This window comes from Sceloporus occidentalis, unplaced genomic scaffold (genome assembly GCF_023333645.1).
Source record: "Sceloporus occidentalis isolate IW3139 unplaced genomic scaffold, rSceOcc1.0.p SCAF_7, whole genome shotgun sequence".
NCBI lineage: Eukaryota > Metazoa > Chordata > Lepidosauria > Squamata > Phrynosomatidae > Sceloporus > Sceloporus occidentalis.
In genome coordinates, this window is record NW_028316987.1 from 49,528,523 (window position 1) to 49,547,931 (window position 19,409).

Below are 19,409 nucleotides of genomic sequence, written 5' to 3' on the forward strand. Positions count from 1 at the left end.
AAACCTCATTTTTGCCAAGAAAACCCCAGGATAATGTCACCATATGTTGGGATTGACTTGAAAGCACATAAACCACAACAATAATGCATTTTCTTATGTGCCTACTTGTTGAAATGCAGTAGGTATATTGATTACAATTAGAAATATTTCCTTGTGATAGAAAGCTGATCAATTCTGTGTGTGTCAGAGAAAGAGAGACCTTTCTTAAAAGATACTACAATTAGTACAAGACTCTTCAGAGACATTTTGTATTATAAAACAATGCTGTATTTAGAAATCGTACAGAGCAGAGATTAAACACAATCTGCTGAGGAGAAGGTGGTTATGCAGAATGTTGTTTCTGCATTGTTAATGTTGAATTCTACAATGAATACATGCATATTCTGCGAGTGAACAATCTATAGACCATATTTTTAAAAAGTGTACTATTTTTGTAGCTCATGTATGGAACCACTTCAGATGAACAAATTGTCAGATGCCTGTTTGAAAAGATCTGAAAACACCATAAGAACCAGAATATACACAATGCGAGAGAACTGAGAACTGTTTAGGGACAGTGGTGCCCACTGGGGTGGATGGGAGGCTAGACAACTACAGGTTGAAGCCAGAGGCAAACACAGGCATCAGGCCTCACTTGTCAAGATTAAAGGTGAAGGGTGAAGAGAGATTTCAACAGAAACCCATTTCTCATGATGTAAACTGAAGCAAACAGGCAAGTCACTTGTTAGAGATCATGGTAGAAAGGGGAGGAGGTGTCTAAGCAGCACAGCACACACATACAAAATCCTGAAGCCACGTTTTTCTTTCTGTTCCAGCCAATGAAACGAATGGCACAGAAAAGCCTATCAAGAAAAGGAGGCTAGTGACTTCTGCACTAATTAAGATCTTCAAAATTCCTATTTTCAAAAGAAAATCCTACACCATGAGGATGGGAAGATGGTAAAGGCAGGTCACATTGTGGAGAAGAGAACAGGGTTGCTTTTCCTCAGGAAGAAATGCAAACAAGTTGCTGGTGTTAAGCATACAGGGATAATGGGAGAGAGAATGGAAGGGTGCCAATTCCTTCCCATTTCAAATCACCTCTCCCATGGAGTAGAAAATTTGTGAACCGTGTAATGGTGGGTCACATATCACTGTGTGAAATCTGAGTGTGTGCTTGTCTTTGTACTTATAGGTTAATACTATGCTTGTTAACATACTATGCTTGTTAACATTACTGATATACATTAAAAAGTTAGAACAGTTGGATCTTACAGACTTTTGTAACTAAAAGAATACAACACATTTCTTTTTAAACCTCTAAAGCAAAAAATGCAGGATGCCCAGTTATTTTTGTGACAACTGAGGAGAGCGACGCTTCTATATGAGGCCTAATGGCATTATTTGTTGGAAAGCCACTCAATGGGCTAACAGTTTTGAATGCATAATGGTTATTAATTAAACTGATACCTTTTTGGTGAAATGCATCTGCAGTTTTTCAGCTCTGAAATAAATCACATTAGTCTAGATTATAAGAAGAAAAAGGGAAGGGGGGGGGATGACAGATTCTATAAAGCATATGTGGTTGTTGTCAAGCAGTTACTGTGGAAATAAACATACATTTTCTTATTTTCATATTACTCTTGCAAGCATTTGTTAACAGTATGTTGCCATGTGCCACTATCATAGCCACATGTCACTGCTATATTATTTTTAGAACACCACAATGACATATGGCACAGTATTTGCAGATAACTCTATTCTCAATTTGATGTGCAATATTAATTACTCTGAAACAAATCCAAATAAAGTGCTCAAACAAGGAGCAACAACAGGCTAAACTGATGTAAACAAATAATCATGTGGTGGGGCAATGTTGACTAATCTGCAGGTGTCACCTGCATTTTCTAGGTTCTTTTTGGTCAGATTTTATCATCTAGGACCATTCCTCGGTGCTTTTTCTGAATGGAAACACTAAAGAAAGGCTATACAGTTCACTGGAAGAACATATACTTTCTATATGTACTAATATTCCTGACTTTATTCCTGACTTTATTCCTGCTATCTTTGGCTAAAGAATGAGGTAAGATCAAGAAAGGTGGAAGAGAATTCACCCTCTGGAAATCTGCATGTCAAAAATAAGCAGGGTAAAGACAATGTAACTTTAATATCCTCGCATAAAGAAAATACCAAGGCAGCATGATGAAGAGAGAAAGGAAGAATGCTTTATCCACTGACAGCTCTAACATGTAAATCTGGAGCAGGAAATCTCACCAGCACTTTTCAGTCTCAATGTTTATGGGGAAGGATTATGTGAGGTCACTGAAATTATGCAGTCACTCTGGCATCAATTTGCTCATTTGCAGTAATAGTTATTATCAGATACTGTAGCTGAAAGTGCTGTGAGTCCCTGTACTGGGAGGAAGGTGGGATATAAATAAACATAATAATAATAATAATAATAATAATAATAATAATAATCTGTGTACCTGTTCTCTCTCACACACACAGTTTTCGTAGTCCAACAACCACATTTATTTAACTCACAAACACAGGGATTATTATAATTGCATAGTTAATCTTTATTGTAAAACAAAGCAAAATATGATCATTTTCTTGTCCATATATCTGAGCAAACGAACTAGTACTTTTAATTTTCATTAGGTCCCTTCATTAATTAAATGTAAATATCTATAGTTTTAACCATCATTATTACCGTTATATCTTAACTTAATTATGAGTCATCTCTACAGCAATAATACAAATCCACATGGGGCCCCAAGGACAGAAAGAGGCAGGTTATTTTGCCTTCAACCTCAGTAAGGCTTGGAAAAAAGAAGCAGTACTAAAAGTAAGAGACAATTCTGAAGAAAAAGTGCTATATTGTCTAGACTCTAGATCATTCTGAGGTGGCAACAGATCCCTGGATTACTATTTGCATTCACTGTAGGCAGTAAAATGAGCAGGGGGAAATTGCTAGGGCATTACAGCACCAACAGTCTACTCAAGCATTTTAAAAGGCAGCATCAAGCAGTTTTATTCAGGGCAGATGCAGAAATATCTAGAGTGAGGCAGCAGAGGTGAGAACTGTGATTCGGGAGGAAAGAGTGCTGAATCCCTTGGCAAAAGAAGCTTTCACACTCTCCTTCCCACAAGGGGCTTAGGCAGGGATGGGAGAGGTAAGGGGTCATGAAAAAGAAGTCTCCAACATCAACCCAGATCACCAAATACCTTAAGGGGGATCTGAAAGATTAATCGGGGAATTTCCTCTTAAGAAATTCCCTAGATTTCACTGCTGGTAAACCGTGCCTTTGTGACCCTCTCACTTCCTTGTACTAGGTCAGTGAATCTCATCAGTTGGACTGCTTAGAATAAAGCTCAAGTAAGCTGCCATTTCATCATCATTATCATATCTGATCACTAGTTAAACTTTTAATAGATTCAGCTAACTGATGCTCTGTGTTTGCCATCTTGACACAAAAAATGAGGAACAGAGGAAGACTGAAGCTCTCTGCCGGCCTACCTCTACCAAAAGCTGACATCGGCTTGGTTTTCCATGGTGAAGTTCCTCAGCTGTGTAGGCTGGGGATATTTTAAGTGCTAAAGGAAGGTTCAATAACAGAGGGGCAGGTCCAGGATAAAGGCATATGAACTGTCAAGCTTGAGCGGTCAATTGCATTCAAAAATTATTTTTGTTTCTGTAGAACAGAAAACTTTATAGTTGAAGTTGATCCGTTAGAGGGCTAGTACAACTCCCTTGTTACAACAGCTTCAGCTGCTACCCATCTGCTTCTGAGCCCAATTCAAAGTGCTTGTTATAACTTATGAAATGCTATATGGCTTAAGTCCAGGAAGGACTGTATTCTCCAGGTTCTGAGATTTTCAGTGGAAGCTGTCCTCTCCATTCACACACATCACAGTCACATTTGATGGAACCTTCTTGGAGCTGCTCCTGGGCTCTAGAACTCCCTGCCTAGAGTGACTAGACTAGCTCTTTCCATGGTGTAATTTTGGCAGTAGAGGAGGCCTTTTTTGTTTGCTTCAACAGCTTTCATGAATTGACTGCTGATGGGGAAAGGGCTTTTAATAATCTCAGTGCACCCCAAATAATCACAACTAACCCCAAATTTGAAAAAGCGAGGTGGAATCTGCAATAAGAGAAATTGTGAAAAACAAATGACCAGGAATATTCCCGTTGAACTACAGCAATCCACATTGACAGAGTAAACTCTAGTGCTAACCAACAGATGTCAACAGATGTAGAAAACAAAACAATGACCAACAGATTGGAAGTGATCAATATACATCCCTATCCAGAAAAAAGGAGATACAAAAGACTGCAGCAACTATAGGAGCACAGCACTGATCTTCCACACAAGCAAAATTATGCTCAAAATACTGCAACATAGACTTCAACATTACACGGAGAGAGAAATCCCAGAGGTCCAAGTGGTGTTCAAGAAAGGAAGAGGCACTAGGGACCACATTGCAAACATACGATGGATAATGGAGCGCACCATGGAATTCCAAAAGAAAATCAGCATGTGCTTTATAGACTATAGCAAAGCCTTTGACCATAAATCATGAAAGCCATAGATCATGAAAGGCTATGGAATGCCCTTAAAGACATGGGAGTGCTCATACCTGGGATCAAACATTGATAGGAACAGGGACTGCAGCCAGGAAATCAGAAGAAGATTAAGAATGGGGAGGACAGCTATGAAAGAACTAGAAAAGATTCTAAAATGCAAAGATATACACAAAAGCACAAAAGTTAGAATCATACAAACCATCGTATTCCCTATTACCATGTATGGATGTGAGAGTTGGACAGTTAAGAAAGAATTTAGGAAGAAAATCAATTCATTTGAGATGTGATGCTGGAGAAGAGTATTGAGGATCCCGTGGACAGCCAAAAAGACAAACAAATGGGTTCTAGAGCAGATCAAATCAGAAATCTCCCTGGAAGCCAAGATAAAAAACTGAAGCTCTCATACTTCGGACACATCATGAGAAGGGAGGACTCACTGGAAAAAACAATAATGCTAAGAAAAGTGGAGGGAAATAAAAAAAGAGGAAGGCCACATGCCAGATGGTTGGACTCTACTAAGAAGGTCATGGGTATGGGGTAGCAGGAATTAAACAGAGCAGTGGAGGACAGGGGGTCTTGGAGATATCTCATCTATAGGGTTACCATGAGTTGAGAGTGACCTGAGGGCAGTTAAAACAATAACAACAAACTGTTCTTATATTTGTTTTTAACGGCCATTTCTAAAAAGCATTTTATCTATATTAAACTTGTTATAATTGGCAAGTCACCTTGAGTCCCAGTTTTGGGGAAAAGACACGGCATAAACAAAAATAATAACAATAAATTTACAGTAAACTGTTTTAAATTTTACTCATATTTTAATTATTAAACTGTTCGTACATTTCACTGATGATAGATTTTAACTGTATCTAATTTTTATAAAATGCTTTGAGTCCTAGCGCTGTATGAAATTTGTTGGGTTTATCTCTTAAGGCCTATTACTGTATGTATCCAAACGCTATATAGATCTGTGGGCGGAAAAGCCAAGAAAAAAAATTATAGCCATTTTGGTTTATCACTGCAAGTCAATGGGGGAAGACTGGTGACCTGAATTTCTGAATCTTAGTTTGGAGAACAAATCAGATTTTTGTTTACATCTGTCTGGACTGAATCACTAATTTGGGATCTGAACTGAACTGGGGCCCTTTTCTAATGAAAATCATGGGCTCTAAGCCAAGTCCTTATTAGTCTGGCTCAGGTCTCCACTATCAGAAAGAAAAAAGCAATGAAGAACCAAGTGCATATATTCTCAGATATTCTGCAACATTTCCATAGATCAACTGAACTGAGTTCATGGACCACACTTTTGAGAACATATGCTAGATGATAATGATCACAAGAAAGAAATGACTATATTAGGCACAGGACCTGCATGTTAACAATCATTTTATAAAGACAAGATACTCATATATTTTAAAGGAGTTCAAAATTTCCCAGCAACTTTCATTTTGAAAAATTCAGCTAACATCTTTGCCATCTTAAACACATAAGCTCTGTAGACCAGAAACAACAAACCCATCACCCTCCAAGTGTTGTTGAACTCCAGCCTTCCAGGCAGCACAACTAAAAGCCAAGGATGAGAGGAGTTATCATCTGGAGGCAGACAGGTCCCCAGCCCTGCTACAGAAAGTGTCACTTGTGAGAAAAATAAAAACATTAAATAGGTTTTTAATAGAGAAGTACAGTATTGTCCTCTCAGGAGGAATTCAGTCCTCTTCTCTCAAGGGCCAATCTTACAACTGTTTACCAAACTATTGATTTTTTTTTTAACCTGAGTGGGACATACTTATATAAGTAAATATGCATAGGATCAGGCTTCATGCATTTCATGGCTTCAAGGAATATTCCTGCCCCTGAACCTAGATATCCATGTTAACACATAGCCACATTGCTCACATATCATCAGAATAGTTAACAATGAAGATGTACTTAATTAGCAAGCTACTGTTTAAGCCTCAGGAGTTGGCTGTATCAAGAGTTCTTGCTGGGGATATTAATGCAAATATATTCAGGGAATGTGTCAGGATTAAACACCTCTCAGTTAATGGCAATGTTTTAACTTGATGGCTTAACTACCTATATTATAATGATTAAGATAGTAATGGCATATTGACCTCAAATTACAGAAAGCTGAGTCTCAGTTAAAGCTCAAGGCCAATGTAAATTGTTTAAACAGCCAAAAGGAAAGCATAACTGTGGAAATATAAGTAACTCTGCTATCATGTGTGCCTTCTTTGGACATTAAACCACATGTCTGGATAATTAGAGACATGCAATTAAAACTTTATTGAAGGTAATATAAAATATAAGGCAGAGCTAGTAGGAATACAGCAACCTGGCTGAAATTGATATTCATTAGGATACTCCGTTATATGAATAGGAACCATTTGGACTTGGTAGTCTTTATAAGAGCCCCAGCTGGTAATGGTTGAAGGTTAATGCCTTACCCCATTCTGTTCAATTTTCTGTCCTAATTAGTCATCTAAATCTATAGCTGTGAGCACCAAGTGTCTGTGCTCAAAAGAAACTAATTAATGCTAGCAAATTAGATCAAGTCCAAAGATCCAACAGCCAAACTCTTAAACGCTCCTTGTTAATAGGAAGTGTAGCTGTCAATAACTGCTGTTGGTGGCTATAATGAGGCCCTTTTCTTTCACTGAAAGTGATTTCATTTCTCTTTGTCCTCACAAAAGCTGTTCCATTCCCCTTAAACACACACACACTCGTACATATTGGCAGTGGTGATGTTAGATGTCTGACCCATTTCTTCTGATCAGCTGGACTGAAACAACACAAGAGTGAAACCACATAGAATATGTCTCTCCAAGTCCACATGATATTTCATGCAAGTTGTGTTGGAAGTTCTAATGTTGGTGTAAAAATATTAAAGTTTTCTTCATTATTAAATACAAATATCTAAATGAATTGTGTGGGAATATAATTACAAAAGGCATTATCAATAGAAAAAGATTTAAATGGATTCATACCTTTCATTTCTCAATTGTTTTTTTTTATCTGTAGGTTGTCTGGGAAGCTATTATAAAATAGAAGAATACACACTAAAATTTATTATAGAGTATTGTCTACCTCATAACACAAGCCTATGTGTATTAAGTTTATTGGGTAGTTACCACAAGACCTGCTCCCTGAATTAAGAAACTATCATCCAGAACAGACTGGCCTGAAAAGCTGGCTTCTAGCCAGCTTGGGCAAATGGCATACATGTGACGCACACACCCAAGATGCCTGGAAGCCAGCTTCACATTGCCAAGCTGCTCACATGTGGACCAGCTTGCATGCACCCTGGCGGTGCAGTGTTTATATGCCACACACTGCCGGAGTACCTTAAAGCCACAGCAGTGTGGAAAAGCTGGCTTTTTGCAAAAAAGAGAGGCTCTTTGCCGCTTCTTTTTGGGCTGGCAAAAAGGCAGATTGGGGCCGTGGCAAGCAACTGCCATGGCCCCAATCCAGCTTTCTCAAAGCAACGTGAAGCTGCCCCTTCGTGGCGGTCTGTTATACCCCTATGTCTTTGTGGTTTAAAAAAACACATTAGATGGATCTAAATCCAGCTGCTAGTCCTAACTAGAATAGATCCATCAAATCAATGGTATCTATATAAGTGTTGACATCATTTGACAATTGATTCTGTTGTTGTTGTTATCCCTTTGCATCTGACTTATAAAGACCCTAAAGTGATCCTATCATGGGGTTTTCAGAGACTGAGTGTGTGTGACTTGGCCAAGGTCACCCAGTGGGTTTCTATGGCTGACCAGGGAATCAAACTCCAACAGTCAAACCACTATACCAGCTGTTGTATCGAGTATACCAGTAAATAATTGATCAACTATAATTGGCACTAATAATTGGATTTAGACCATAGTGCAAAATGCAAATGGATCTATACTTATTTTTTATTATATACACCTATATCTTGTAGTGTTTAAACAAGTCCAGCTTCGTTCTGTTGAAAACATGTCCAGTGCTTTACAACCTCCCCTTGAATGTGTGTGTGCGCGTTTTAAAGGAACTATGCAGTATATTTTACATTATGTAAAAGTTTTAGCAGTACTTTGACGTGAACTCTACATTGACAAGAGATTCTGGGTGGATAGATTCCACTTTGCTTCATCTGATTATGTGGACATGTTGCTTGGAGAAGTGAGGCCAACCACTTATTTGTTAAATCTGTTTCCATGTTGGCTGATTACAGCTGCCAGAGAAGGGCTGGTCAAGTGTATGATGGAGACTGTGAATGCATTTTTGAAAAACAATTGTGTTTCAATGTCCACAGAAGAAACTGAAGTAAAACCTCTGTAGAAGCAACCTTCAATGGACCACGCCAGCCTAGATAATTATACAGTGCTACCTCGGGTTATGAAATTAATTCGTTCCGCGGCGCCGTTCGTAACCCGATAAATTTCGCAACCCGAAAAGGCGCTGGAAAGCCGCTAGCCGCCTGCTAGCCGCGCTTTCAGATTTGAATTTCGCGCCGAAAAAAATTTCGTAACCCGAAAAAATCTTCGTAACCCGGAACAGTTTTTTCCTATCTAACTTTTTCGTACCCCGGAAATTTCGTAACGCGAGCAATTCGTATCCCGGGGTACCACTGTAATTCTATTTCTAATCTTCCTTTCTAAAGTCCTAGAGTCCCAGTGGGGGATTGGCACTCAGTCCACTCCAGACAAGGCAAAAGTCCGTTGATAACTAGGAAAGCCAATTTGACACTGGGATTACAATTGGTTCTGGACATGTCTATTTTCCGCTAAAAGACCATGTTCATAGCTTGGGGGTTCTCCTGCACTCAGGATGGACCCTAGAAGGTCATATGGGTCCTCGCTGCTATGGTAAGGGCAGCTTCAGACTTACCAGGGAAAGAAGATTTGGGAACATGGTGAAGAAGAGAACACAAGATCAGGCTAAACCAATGCCTGATATGTGGTTTACTGTGAGATCCAAACAGCAAGTGGAAACAGAGCAAGCAGGAACATCATAGTATGTACTTGGCTCTTTTGACTTTATGCAGTTAAGCAAGAGGGAATGAAAGGGATATAAGCAGAAAAATTACCACTGTCTCTTCATATAGATCACCTTCCTTAAGTCTTGACATGAATAAACACTTCCTGTAACCTGCTAATCATCGGTCCACAACCAAAGATCCTTTTCTATATGTCTATGTTATTGAGAGCTACTCTCCCATTTCTCTCTTGTCATCTCCTCTTTTCTCCTCTTCTCTTGTGGGAAAAAACCCCCAATTAGAACCAAACAAAATAAAGGAAACTGATGTTCCACTTTCATTCAAGAGTTCCGAAAGCCAAGACCAACTTAAAATGTAAAGCAAATCAGGGAATCTGCAATATACAACAATACACTGCTGGGCTCTAAGAATTATTTGGCTTTATATCTGGTCCTCTAAATTGAACTGATTTTTTCACACATTTAATCGTTTTTTAAAATCTGGGAAAGATTAACTGTTTTATAATAAGCTAGTACCTCAACATCTTGGCACTACACATCTTCATGTCAAACTATGTGATGTGTACTATAAAACACCAAACATTTGTTCCAAGACATTATCACCATTTAAGCCTCTGGAGTGTATTCCATGCAGTTAAGAGGACCTGGTACTTTTTTAATTAGGAAAGAGTAAAAATGATGGCCATAAACCAATCCCAGCATGGTGCTACTAAGTATTTCACACATTTCCTTATCTACATTTCTGATGAGAGAACATAAGACATTTATAAAGTGCTACTTCAGGTGTCCTTGGGCATTTCAATAGGCAATGCCAACATTTGTCCAAGCTTCGGGATTGCTTTCCTTTTGCAGGTATTGATGTGTCAGGTGCAAGGGTCATGTTCTGGTGCAGGTGGCCCCCAGAGGGACAGATATGATCCCAGATATAGGACTGCTGATTAAGTGTGTATTACTGAAACTATGGTTGACATTGGCCTTACTCTACTACAGGGAAGCCTGAAGTGGTGTTTCATCCCATCATCTTTACTAAGTATCAATGCAATCCCTGGGGAAAGGAAGAATGGTGGCATTTTGAAATGGCCTTTGTCAGAACACTTACCTAATTCTAACTGTAAAACACTGCCCAGCATTTATACTTATACTGTTCAGCTATAAATTTATATTTATAACTATCACAGATAGCTAATATTACAGATTACCTCAGTAGTAAAATTAGAATATTTGATTAATCTCTACCCATTTGACAAATGAAGAATAAAAATGCAAGGATACTCCACTTTTGAATTCCTATTCTGTCACAGTTCTCATTGCCCAACTACATTCTTGATGATATCTGAATGGCAAGCAACACATAATTTACAATTCTGAAGACATAGCAACTAATTTCCTGACACTGACATTGTTTCAGTATCTCCTAGGATCTAGCTAGATAATATGAATAGCCCGTATTTTGAACTAGTGCTTCAAGTTGAGAAAGACATTTGTAACAGCATGTTGTTCTTCCTCAACTACATATCTTGAGTCAGCATACTTTGTTTTGTGATTGGTCATTGAAAGGTATTTCGATATTTCATTGAAAGAGATATGTATCTCTAAGAAAATTCTGTTGTGGGAAAAAAAAATTATTTAAACAAATATACCTCTCCCTTAATGTCTAGTATGACAACTGAACTCAAGCCAAAAGGACATTCAGTTGTTGACATGCTCAGAGATGAAGGAAAAGCCCAAACCTGCACAACACGTATTATAGGAACATGGAATGTGAGAAGCATGAATCCAGAGAAGCTAGACATAGTAAAACAACAAATAAAATGTAATAAATATTGTAATACTTGTGATGAGTGAGCTAACATGGAAAGGAATGGGATATTTTGATTCAGGAAATGAAAATTTAAGAAGCAATAGGGTGGCATTTATAGTGAGGAGAGATGTAGCAAAAGCAGTCAGAGGATATAATGCTAAGTCTAATACAATCACATCACTTTGGAGAAAGCCCGTTAATATAATCTGAATCCAAGTTTATGCTCTAATAAGAGAGGCAGAAAAAGAAACTGAAAGATTCTGTCCTGGATTAAAGGAGGAAATTACAGTTGGCTCTTTGTATCCACAGGGGTTCAGTTCCAGAACCATTCCCCCCATGGATAGGAAATAACACAGAAGCTCAAGTTCTGCTCTCCCCAATGGTGGTGTGATGCGCACGTAAATGCACTTGCACAGCTACATGCACAAGCTGCCATCGGGGAGAAAAGGTGAGGTCATCTATGGATGCTCCCATCCACAGATGGCAAGCACACAGTTGGGAAGGGCTAACTGTAATCACAAACCAAAACAGGACTTCTTGTTTAATGTATGCAACTGAAATGCAAAAATAGGAGACAGAGCAGAATTAACGACTCAGGAAAATTTGGTCGAGGATAAAGAAATGAAGCAGGAAAGAGACAGACTGAATTTTAAAAGGCCTTCTTCAAGCAACCTAAGAACTGACTGTATACACGGACATCACCTGATAGCCAATACAGAAATCAAATAGACTACATCACTGGAGATGGAGATGTTTCATTCTGTTCACAAAAACAAGGACCAGGAGCAGACTGTGGCATACACCATGAACTACTATAATAAAAAATTAGAGTAAAGCTAAAGAGGAACACTAAATCAACCATCATGTTGAAATACAACCTGAAGAATATCCCCATATAATTTAAAGATAATGTAAAAAAACAAACAGATTTGCACTATAAAGCCTAAATCACTAGGAGCCACAAGAACTCTGATCTGAAACCAGGGACATTGTCGGGAAGGGATGAAAAAAGACACTATCTGTAATGAAAGAGAAAGAGAGGCCTCAGTGGATGGCGGATTAAACATTTCAAAGAGTTAAGGCTAGCCGAGGAGTAAAAGTAAAAGGAGACAGAAATATTAAATTACTTAAATGTTGTATTTAAGTTTGATCTATGATGATAGAAGAAAATAAAAGGCGTATTTGCAGCAGATGATTCAGATTAACAAAAATATATAGAAAGGTAATTCTGCTTGTTTGTTTTATTCACACCTAGACAACATGATCCCAACAAATATGCGGAAGTGTAAACTTGAATACTCTGGATTATACAATGTATCACAATTATATGAATGCCTATATACAGCATTCCATAGCTTTCCTAACAGATTTCAGTGCAGTTGGGAATAATAATGCACATTTTTATCGTGAGGCAAAATCAATTTGAAATACAGTAGAACATACATCAAAGGGCAATTCCTATTACAGTGCACCCGCATATGTGCTCAAGTCGTGCGAAGGCACAAGGGACAGCGCGTCCCATTCAAATGAATGGGGCGTGTGCTTGTGGTGCACGCGCGCTGCCGTGCACATGAGCCCCATTCACTTGAATGGGGCTTGAGCATAGGTGGAATTCGCCTTATGCTGGGGGGGGCGGAACAGATACCCTGCGTAAGGCGAGGTTCCACTGTATATGAAGTCAGTATTGATAAAACAGCTTAGGTCTTGTTGCTCCTTCATTTACACAAGTAGCATGCACATTTGCCTAATTTATCCCTCTTCAGCAGTTGGGGTTTTTTATTTATGCCTCTTTTATCATCACTTATGGCTAGTCCCACCTCTATCTTTTACAGTAATCTTTTAAAATAATGGTTACATTAAGGTATTCTTGAGGATATTTTGATTGGCAATTGAGACATCCAAAGAGCACCTGAAGAACTTTCCAAAAGAAAGCTGTCCTGTGAGGTTTAGGATCTGTGCTAGTATTAAATGTATTATTATGATGGCAGCTCTTTCACCGTGTCTGAATGAGTAGTGATTGAAATGTGGACCACGCCTGTATATGGACTGAGGGTGACGACAGTTCTGTCTTGGCTCTGATCAATAACAGACCCGTTCCTATAAAAGAGATCAACAGCTGGAGCTGACATTTTGGTGGCACCTCTGCACATATTAACTGATTTGTTTATTTGTTTGGATGATTGCTGTGGAATCTTCATGCTCTGACAATCCAATATGAATTTATGCACTAAAAATCTGATCTTTTCTTAAGACTTCTTTTAAGCCTATTCTTACATGCATAGCTTTCCTCACCCTGATAATGACTGCTGTTTTCCTCTCAAATTTTGGAGATGGAGTTACAGAGACTTCACTATATATATATATTATATTTCTATCCTGCCTTCTTGCAAAATAGCTGTGAGCAGCATTTTAATCTAATTTCAAACCTATAAATTTACCTGATAATATCTAACATTATTTCGCTTTATGATAGCTGCAGCCGATTAACATAACAGCTTTAAGCATTTTGTCGTAATTACTCTAGGGCATTTTTCTTCCTACCATCAACTCATATATAACATAAAGTACAATCTAAATCAAAGTGATCTAAGTGAAAAATAAACCAGCTACTGCTTAGGAGTAAATGGGATTTATATTAAACATTTGTTTGACACATAGCATTAATCTGATGTTGATAAAAATACAGAAACATTCTTGCATGTTCAAAAACGACACAGAACTAAACATGTAAAACTTTAGGATCCCAAAGTGCAGTATACATTTATTTTCCTACCTATTCTTGTGTGAATTGCAGTGATTCTATTTTTAGCTATGCTTAAGTGCTCAGCTTGGTAACATTTATCATGCGCACAGGAAAGAGATCAAAGGATTGTATTTTGTACAGGGGACCTTGAGACAAAAATCAAATTGGATGTTGAGCCAAGAAAGAAGACAATTGTAAAATGGCCGTAGTTCTCCGATTTAAACATCGATAAAGATGTACATCTGCTTTTTATTGCACAGATCAGTAACATTTGTTACTCGCTTTTTCTTCTTAATAAAGTGAAACCAGGAATAATTATTATTAGAGAGAGAGAAAAAACACACACATACACATAGAAAAAATGATCACATATTAATGCATAGCTGCAAAGATCACTCTCTATTATTAGCCCTCACTTCTATAGTGAATCATGGTCTCTAGATCTTTAGATATCAAACACTTAAATCATTAATTAAACTCTAAACATTTAAAAATCTCAGATCACATGGTCTGTCCTTTTACATTAATCTGCACACCAAAGGTAAGAGCCCCAGTACCCAGCAATACAGGAACTACCCCGAGGTATCTGACCTACTTCCCCTGAGTGAATGCTTTCAGCCTCTCTATTTCTCTCCTGTTCACAGGACTTAGGTTATTTTGCAATTTTCACAACATCGCACCTCTTTCCCCTGTAATTCCAAAACATATGGGGAGTTGCTCCACATGTTGGCAGTTTAACTGAATGCAAAGGTGAGAGAGTCTTATGCCATTTTCTTCAGCGTTCTTGTTCCCTCTACTGCCGTGCTCTATTATAAATCTAATTTTCATTTATTTGGATTTCTAGCTCAACCTATCTTAAAGGTTTAGACAATAGAACAACAAATGCACACAAATGTTCAGAAATTAATACTTGGCAGTAATTCAAGACAACAAAAAAGTATACACATACTTTTGAGTTTAGATCCTTACTAGTGAATATGATTGTTTAAAACAAGGCCATCAGTATATGTTGCTCCTTACAGAATTTAAACTGCAAAGAGTAAACACAAACCTGTCCTCAAGAAGCTTCCAGCTTGCATTCTGACAAGCCATGGAAGTTTCTCCATTTCTATTAAAACATGCAAACAAAGAACTTTCGCTACCTGACATTTTGTCCTCCTATGTATTGAATTCACACCAATTTCAATAGGATTCTCAGGCTCTTATCAGCTGAATCTGAGACTATACTACTGACTACTGGTAGAAGTACGCTTCGGCAGGAAACGCTGTGATTTTCATGGGTCACTGTACATGGACAGTAGAATCTGGGAAACTGATTGTTTGGACTATAGTTCTCAGAGTCTCCCATCAGCATGACAAATGTCTGCAAGGTAATTTTTGTAAAAGTTATTTATCCCAGCTCTGATGATTACTTCAGATTTTATTAATATTAATGTTACTGTTCAAATTGCTGGGTCATATAAAGGCTAATTAAAAGGTGTCCAGAATACACCAATGCCTGGGTGAGGAGACTCTGCCCCTACAAGTTGCTGGATTCCAACTCCTATTAGCCAGGAAGGTTTAAAAGAATAGAAATAATAGTTAAGTAACAACAGGAAGACCACAAGTTCCTCATCCCCAAGCTACAATGTTCCCTGAAAAGAACTGCACAGACCAGAGGTGGGGAAAACACCAATTTTTCTCCTGTCAACCTCTGCAGGCCACCCTTTCCTACCTGACACAACAAGCCCAAATACTACAGTTTTCCTCTGTAGTCCCTCTCAAATTGGTAAGCAGAAGTGATGCCCTGTCACTTTCAGTCACCATTTTGAGAACAACTGGAGAGAAAAATGGAGGTACAATCATACCTCCACATTCACTGGGTTGGGGGCACAGGACCCCCATGAATGTGGAAAAACCGCAAATAACAAAAACACTATGTTTTTACCTGAGAGAATATCTCTCAAGTAATCCTCCAATGCAACTCTGTGGTTAATACCTGCCAGACACTGACCATAGAATTGCGCTGGAGGAGCTACAAATGCCTACAAATTCTCTAAGGATCTCTAGGTCCTTCAGTGCAACTTTTGGTTAAAGTTGACCATAGAGTTGGCCTGGAGGACCTAGATATTCCTAGAAGGAACATATTAATAAAATCTGTGAATAATCAAATCCACAAATGTCAAAGCTGCAAATGTGGAAGGACAACTGGGGGATCCTGGAGGGGTGAGGGTAGTGGTTGCATGCATTTGAGGATTATTTTTGGAAGAATTTTCAGGCAACAACTTTTTAAAATGAGGGATCAAAAAGTGGCAGGGGGGCTTCAAGGGCTGCAGAAGGATCCTGAGGCCAAATGCAGTCAATGAGCTGCACTCTATCCTCACTGGCACAGATGTACAGGTTTATAGACTGGATGCGAAAAAAAGAATGTCTGGGAACAATATTCTCATCCTCAAGTGTGAGTTGAAAATAATATCTGTCATTTTTTTTTACTATCATTGGTACCAAGATTATTAGAAGAAATGATTAGAAATTATTAGAAGAACAATTACTATGCATCACCCCCCCCCCCCCCGCCGCCAGTGTTTAAGTGTTTAATGCATCCATTCTTCAATGTGGCATCCATTTTCAACCACCTTATTTTAGCAGAACAATAAAATCCAGTATCATAATTATGGCATAATAGTTAGCTTGCAATAAAGGTGGGAAGACATAGATCATGCGTATATACTCACTGCTTCTGTGGCTGTCAGGCAGAGGATAAAATTCAGGTCACATAAGTGATTCAATTTGATATTCTGTTGAATTTCACTCTCACCTTGCACTTTATCAGAACACAGCTCCCTGGCCTTCTCTCTCATCATTTTTGGAATCAAAACCTCCTTTTCTACATGTCTGAGGGTTGGTTCCCCTGTAAGAGAACAACAATATTTACAAGTTTAGATGCAAGTTGCAAGTAAACTAAAGAAAAGGAGGAATGTTGTTTAGAAGTTCATATGAAATCTGATATTCTGGAATATATTTGCATCAGAAGTACTAATTGTAATGCCCACGTATCAGACTAATCCCAATTAAATTGCTCTTTAGTTTGTTGTAATGTATGTTTACCAACAAGCAGGAATTTTTTCTGCAGTGAAGTACTATATTTTCTATCAATCTATCACCTTCCAGTCCACCAGGGCCCCCAAGGTGATGCCCAACAGGTAATAAATAAATTAAAATATTTTAATTTGATCTTTAAGATCAAACATCAAAGGACATGCAGTACAACATTCTTTCCCTGCCTTCCAATCTAACTTCCCATGGCAGGACATTCTACAGTTAGGGTGCTGCTACAGTGAAAGTCCTGTCATAAGTGCACACCAACCTAGCCTAGGTCTGCGCTGAAGACCTCAAATTTCAAGCATGCTCATAATGAGAGCTGACAATAGTGTAGTTGACAACATTATTTACTATCTTTGTAAATAATATATTCAAAGAGTTTTGAACAGCAAGGGTGTTACCCCAAGATCCATTTCGTTTTATCCACCTCCTTTCTGGTAATAAGTTGATATCATAAGGGATGTTTGAGGCTGGTGGCCACAAAGGTGCCCCCAGCATGAGAAAACAGCCATGCTACATAAGCAGATCCAAGACCATATTTGGGGATCTGGACGGCATGGGGAAGCACAAGAACGCAGAGCGAAGGATAAATCAATCAAGATGAGAATCTGCATAATCCCTTCACTGATGGGTGCGACTGTGATTGATAACCCTTGTGTTTACAAGTGAACACAATGCAAAGAGTACCTCTGACTAGGAGTGATATTCCTTTGTCCAGGAACATTTGCATTGATTGTCTGGCCATTCCCAACTTCCTGTCCCATTCTCCTTTTCTGGAAAATCCACTCTAATCCTGACTTCTACCCTCAGAATAGGTTTCGCCCAATAAATATTCCTTTTTAGGCAACTATTTGGTCTTGCTTGAGATCAGACAACCCCCTTCTGTCTGTATCTCGCTTGACTCCTCAGCTTGCTGGCCACACCAAAATCCCCAGGCAGCTTGCTGAGCCACTTCCACTTCATGATGCCCCCCCTATTGGAGCCCTGCTTCTAGAATAGGCATATTATTGCCCTCTGCACCCCCCTAAATAGCTGTCTACTACAGTCTTCTATATCATTACCTCTTCAATGTGTGGAACTCTTGTGTTGAAATGGCCATATCAGGAAAAAATAGCCCCTTTAACACAAATATTCTTTAGATGCCTTTCAAGAGTGATTGGAAAGAACAAATGTCTAAAAAATATCCTGGTTTTTTGCATTCTATTTCAGAAAACTGTTGAACATTATTAGAGAAGTAAGAAAAAGAAGGAACTAAAAGATTTTGATCTGAACCCAAAGCATCTGAAGTTGTCAACCAGTCTCCGTCTTTCCTTCTCTCTGGACTATTTTAGATGATATTCATATTATGGCACCCTTAGAAGAAAATGAATTATTTCAAGCACTCAACTTCATTTCCTCCAATTTATCAGGGTGCATTATTCAGATAGGTAGAAAATAAACTGCATTTGAAAAGAGACTAAGGCTGCAAATTCATCTCTGAATCAGTAATTTTAAAATCTTAATCAGTCTGCAGTTCTGGAAATTTTCAGGACAACGGAAGAGTTAGTTTAGTGTTGACGATGCATGCACAATGGATAGTTTCCATTTCAATAAAGTCACTATATGGATGATGCTGATGATATCTGAAAAGATTTCCAAGACACTTATTTGTAATGCTAGAAATAATTATTTTATTATTTATTTCTACAGCACCATCAATGTGCATGCAATTTAGCAATTGTAGTGCAGTGCTCTGGGAATATCACTTGTATTTCTTAGTAAAATGAAGTGCCATGTTCCCTTGCAAAACCCTAATATTCATAGAGGATCGTGCCACTCATTAACCTTAATAGGAATGAAAACAACAAAACCAGATCCATGGCTAATAGAGTGGGAGGTATTTTAGAGGAACATGGTGACTATAGCTCCTGTGGAAGAGTGACTTTTTGGACTGCAATTCCCACAATCCCTTAACGAGGGATAGTGGGAGTTGTAATCCAAAAAGATGTTTTCCAAGATCTAGTTTCAACATTGTACCCTTTCTGGGCCATACTGTTAGCTGTATGTCCCCAGCAGCTCAACAGCCCCCCCCCCCCCCCCCCCAGCACACAACAGCAACTTCCAGGTAGGTAAGAGCCACCCTGCCAATAGAGTGGCGTTTACATTACTTCCTGTGTTCCCTTCACTGGACTTTGACCAGTTTTGGAACTGCAGACTTTAATCAGGTTTATATAATGAAACTGGAGCCAATACCTGCCCTT

At 38.6% G+C, this 19,409-nt stretch overlaps 1 protein-coding gene across 6 annotated transcripts in view; it reads right to left on the reverse strand.

The window, feature by feature from the left end:
* The window catches only part of LOC149309717 (COX assembly mitochondrial protein homolog), a 64,103-nt gene that overhangs the window by 36,881 nt on the left and 7,813 nt on the right, over positions 1-19,409 (reverse strand). For all 6 annotated transcript variants that reach the window (XM_089532903.1, XM_089532905.1, XM_089532898.1 and 3 more), the window contains exon 2: positions 16,886-16,978. In XM_089532903.1, coding sequence (XP_089389029.1) covers positions 16,886-16,978 — 93 coding nt within the window. The remainder of the gene's footprint in view (positions 1-16,885; positions 16,979-19,409) is intronic.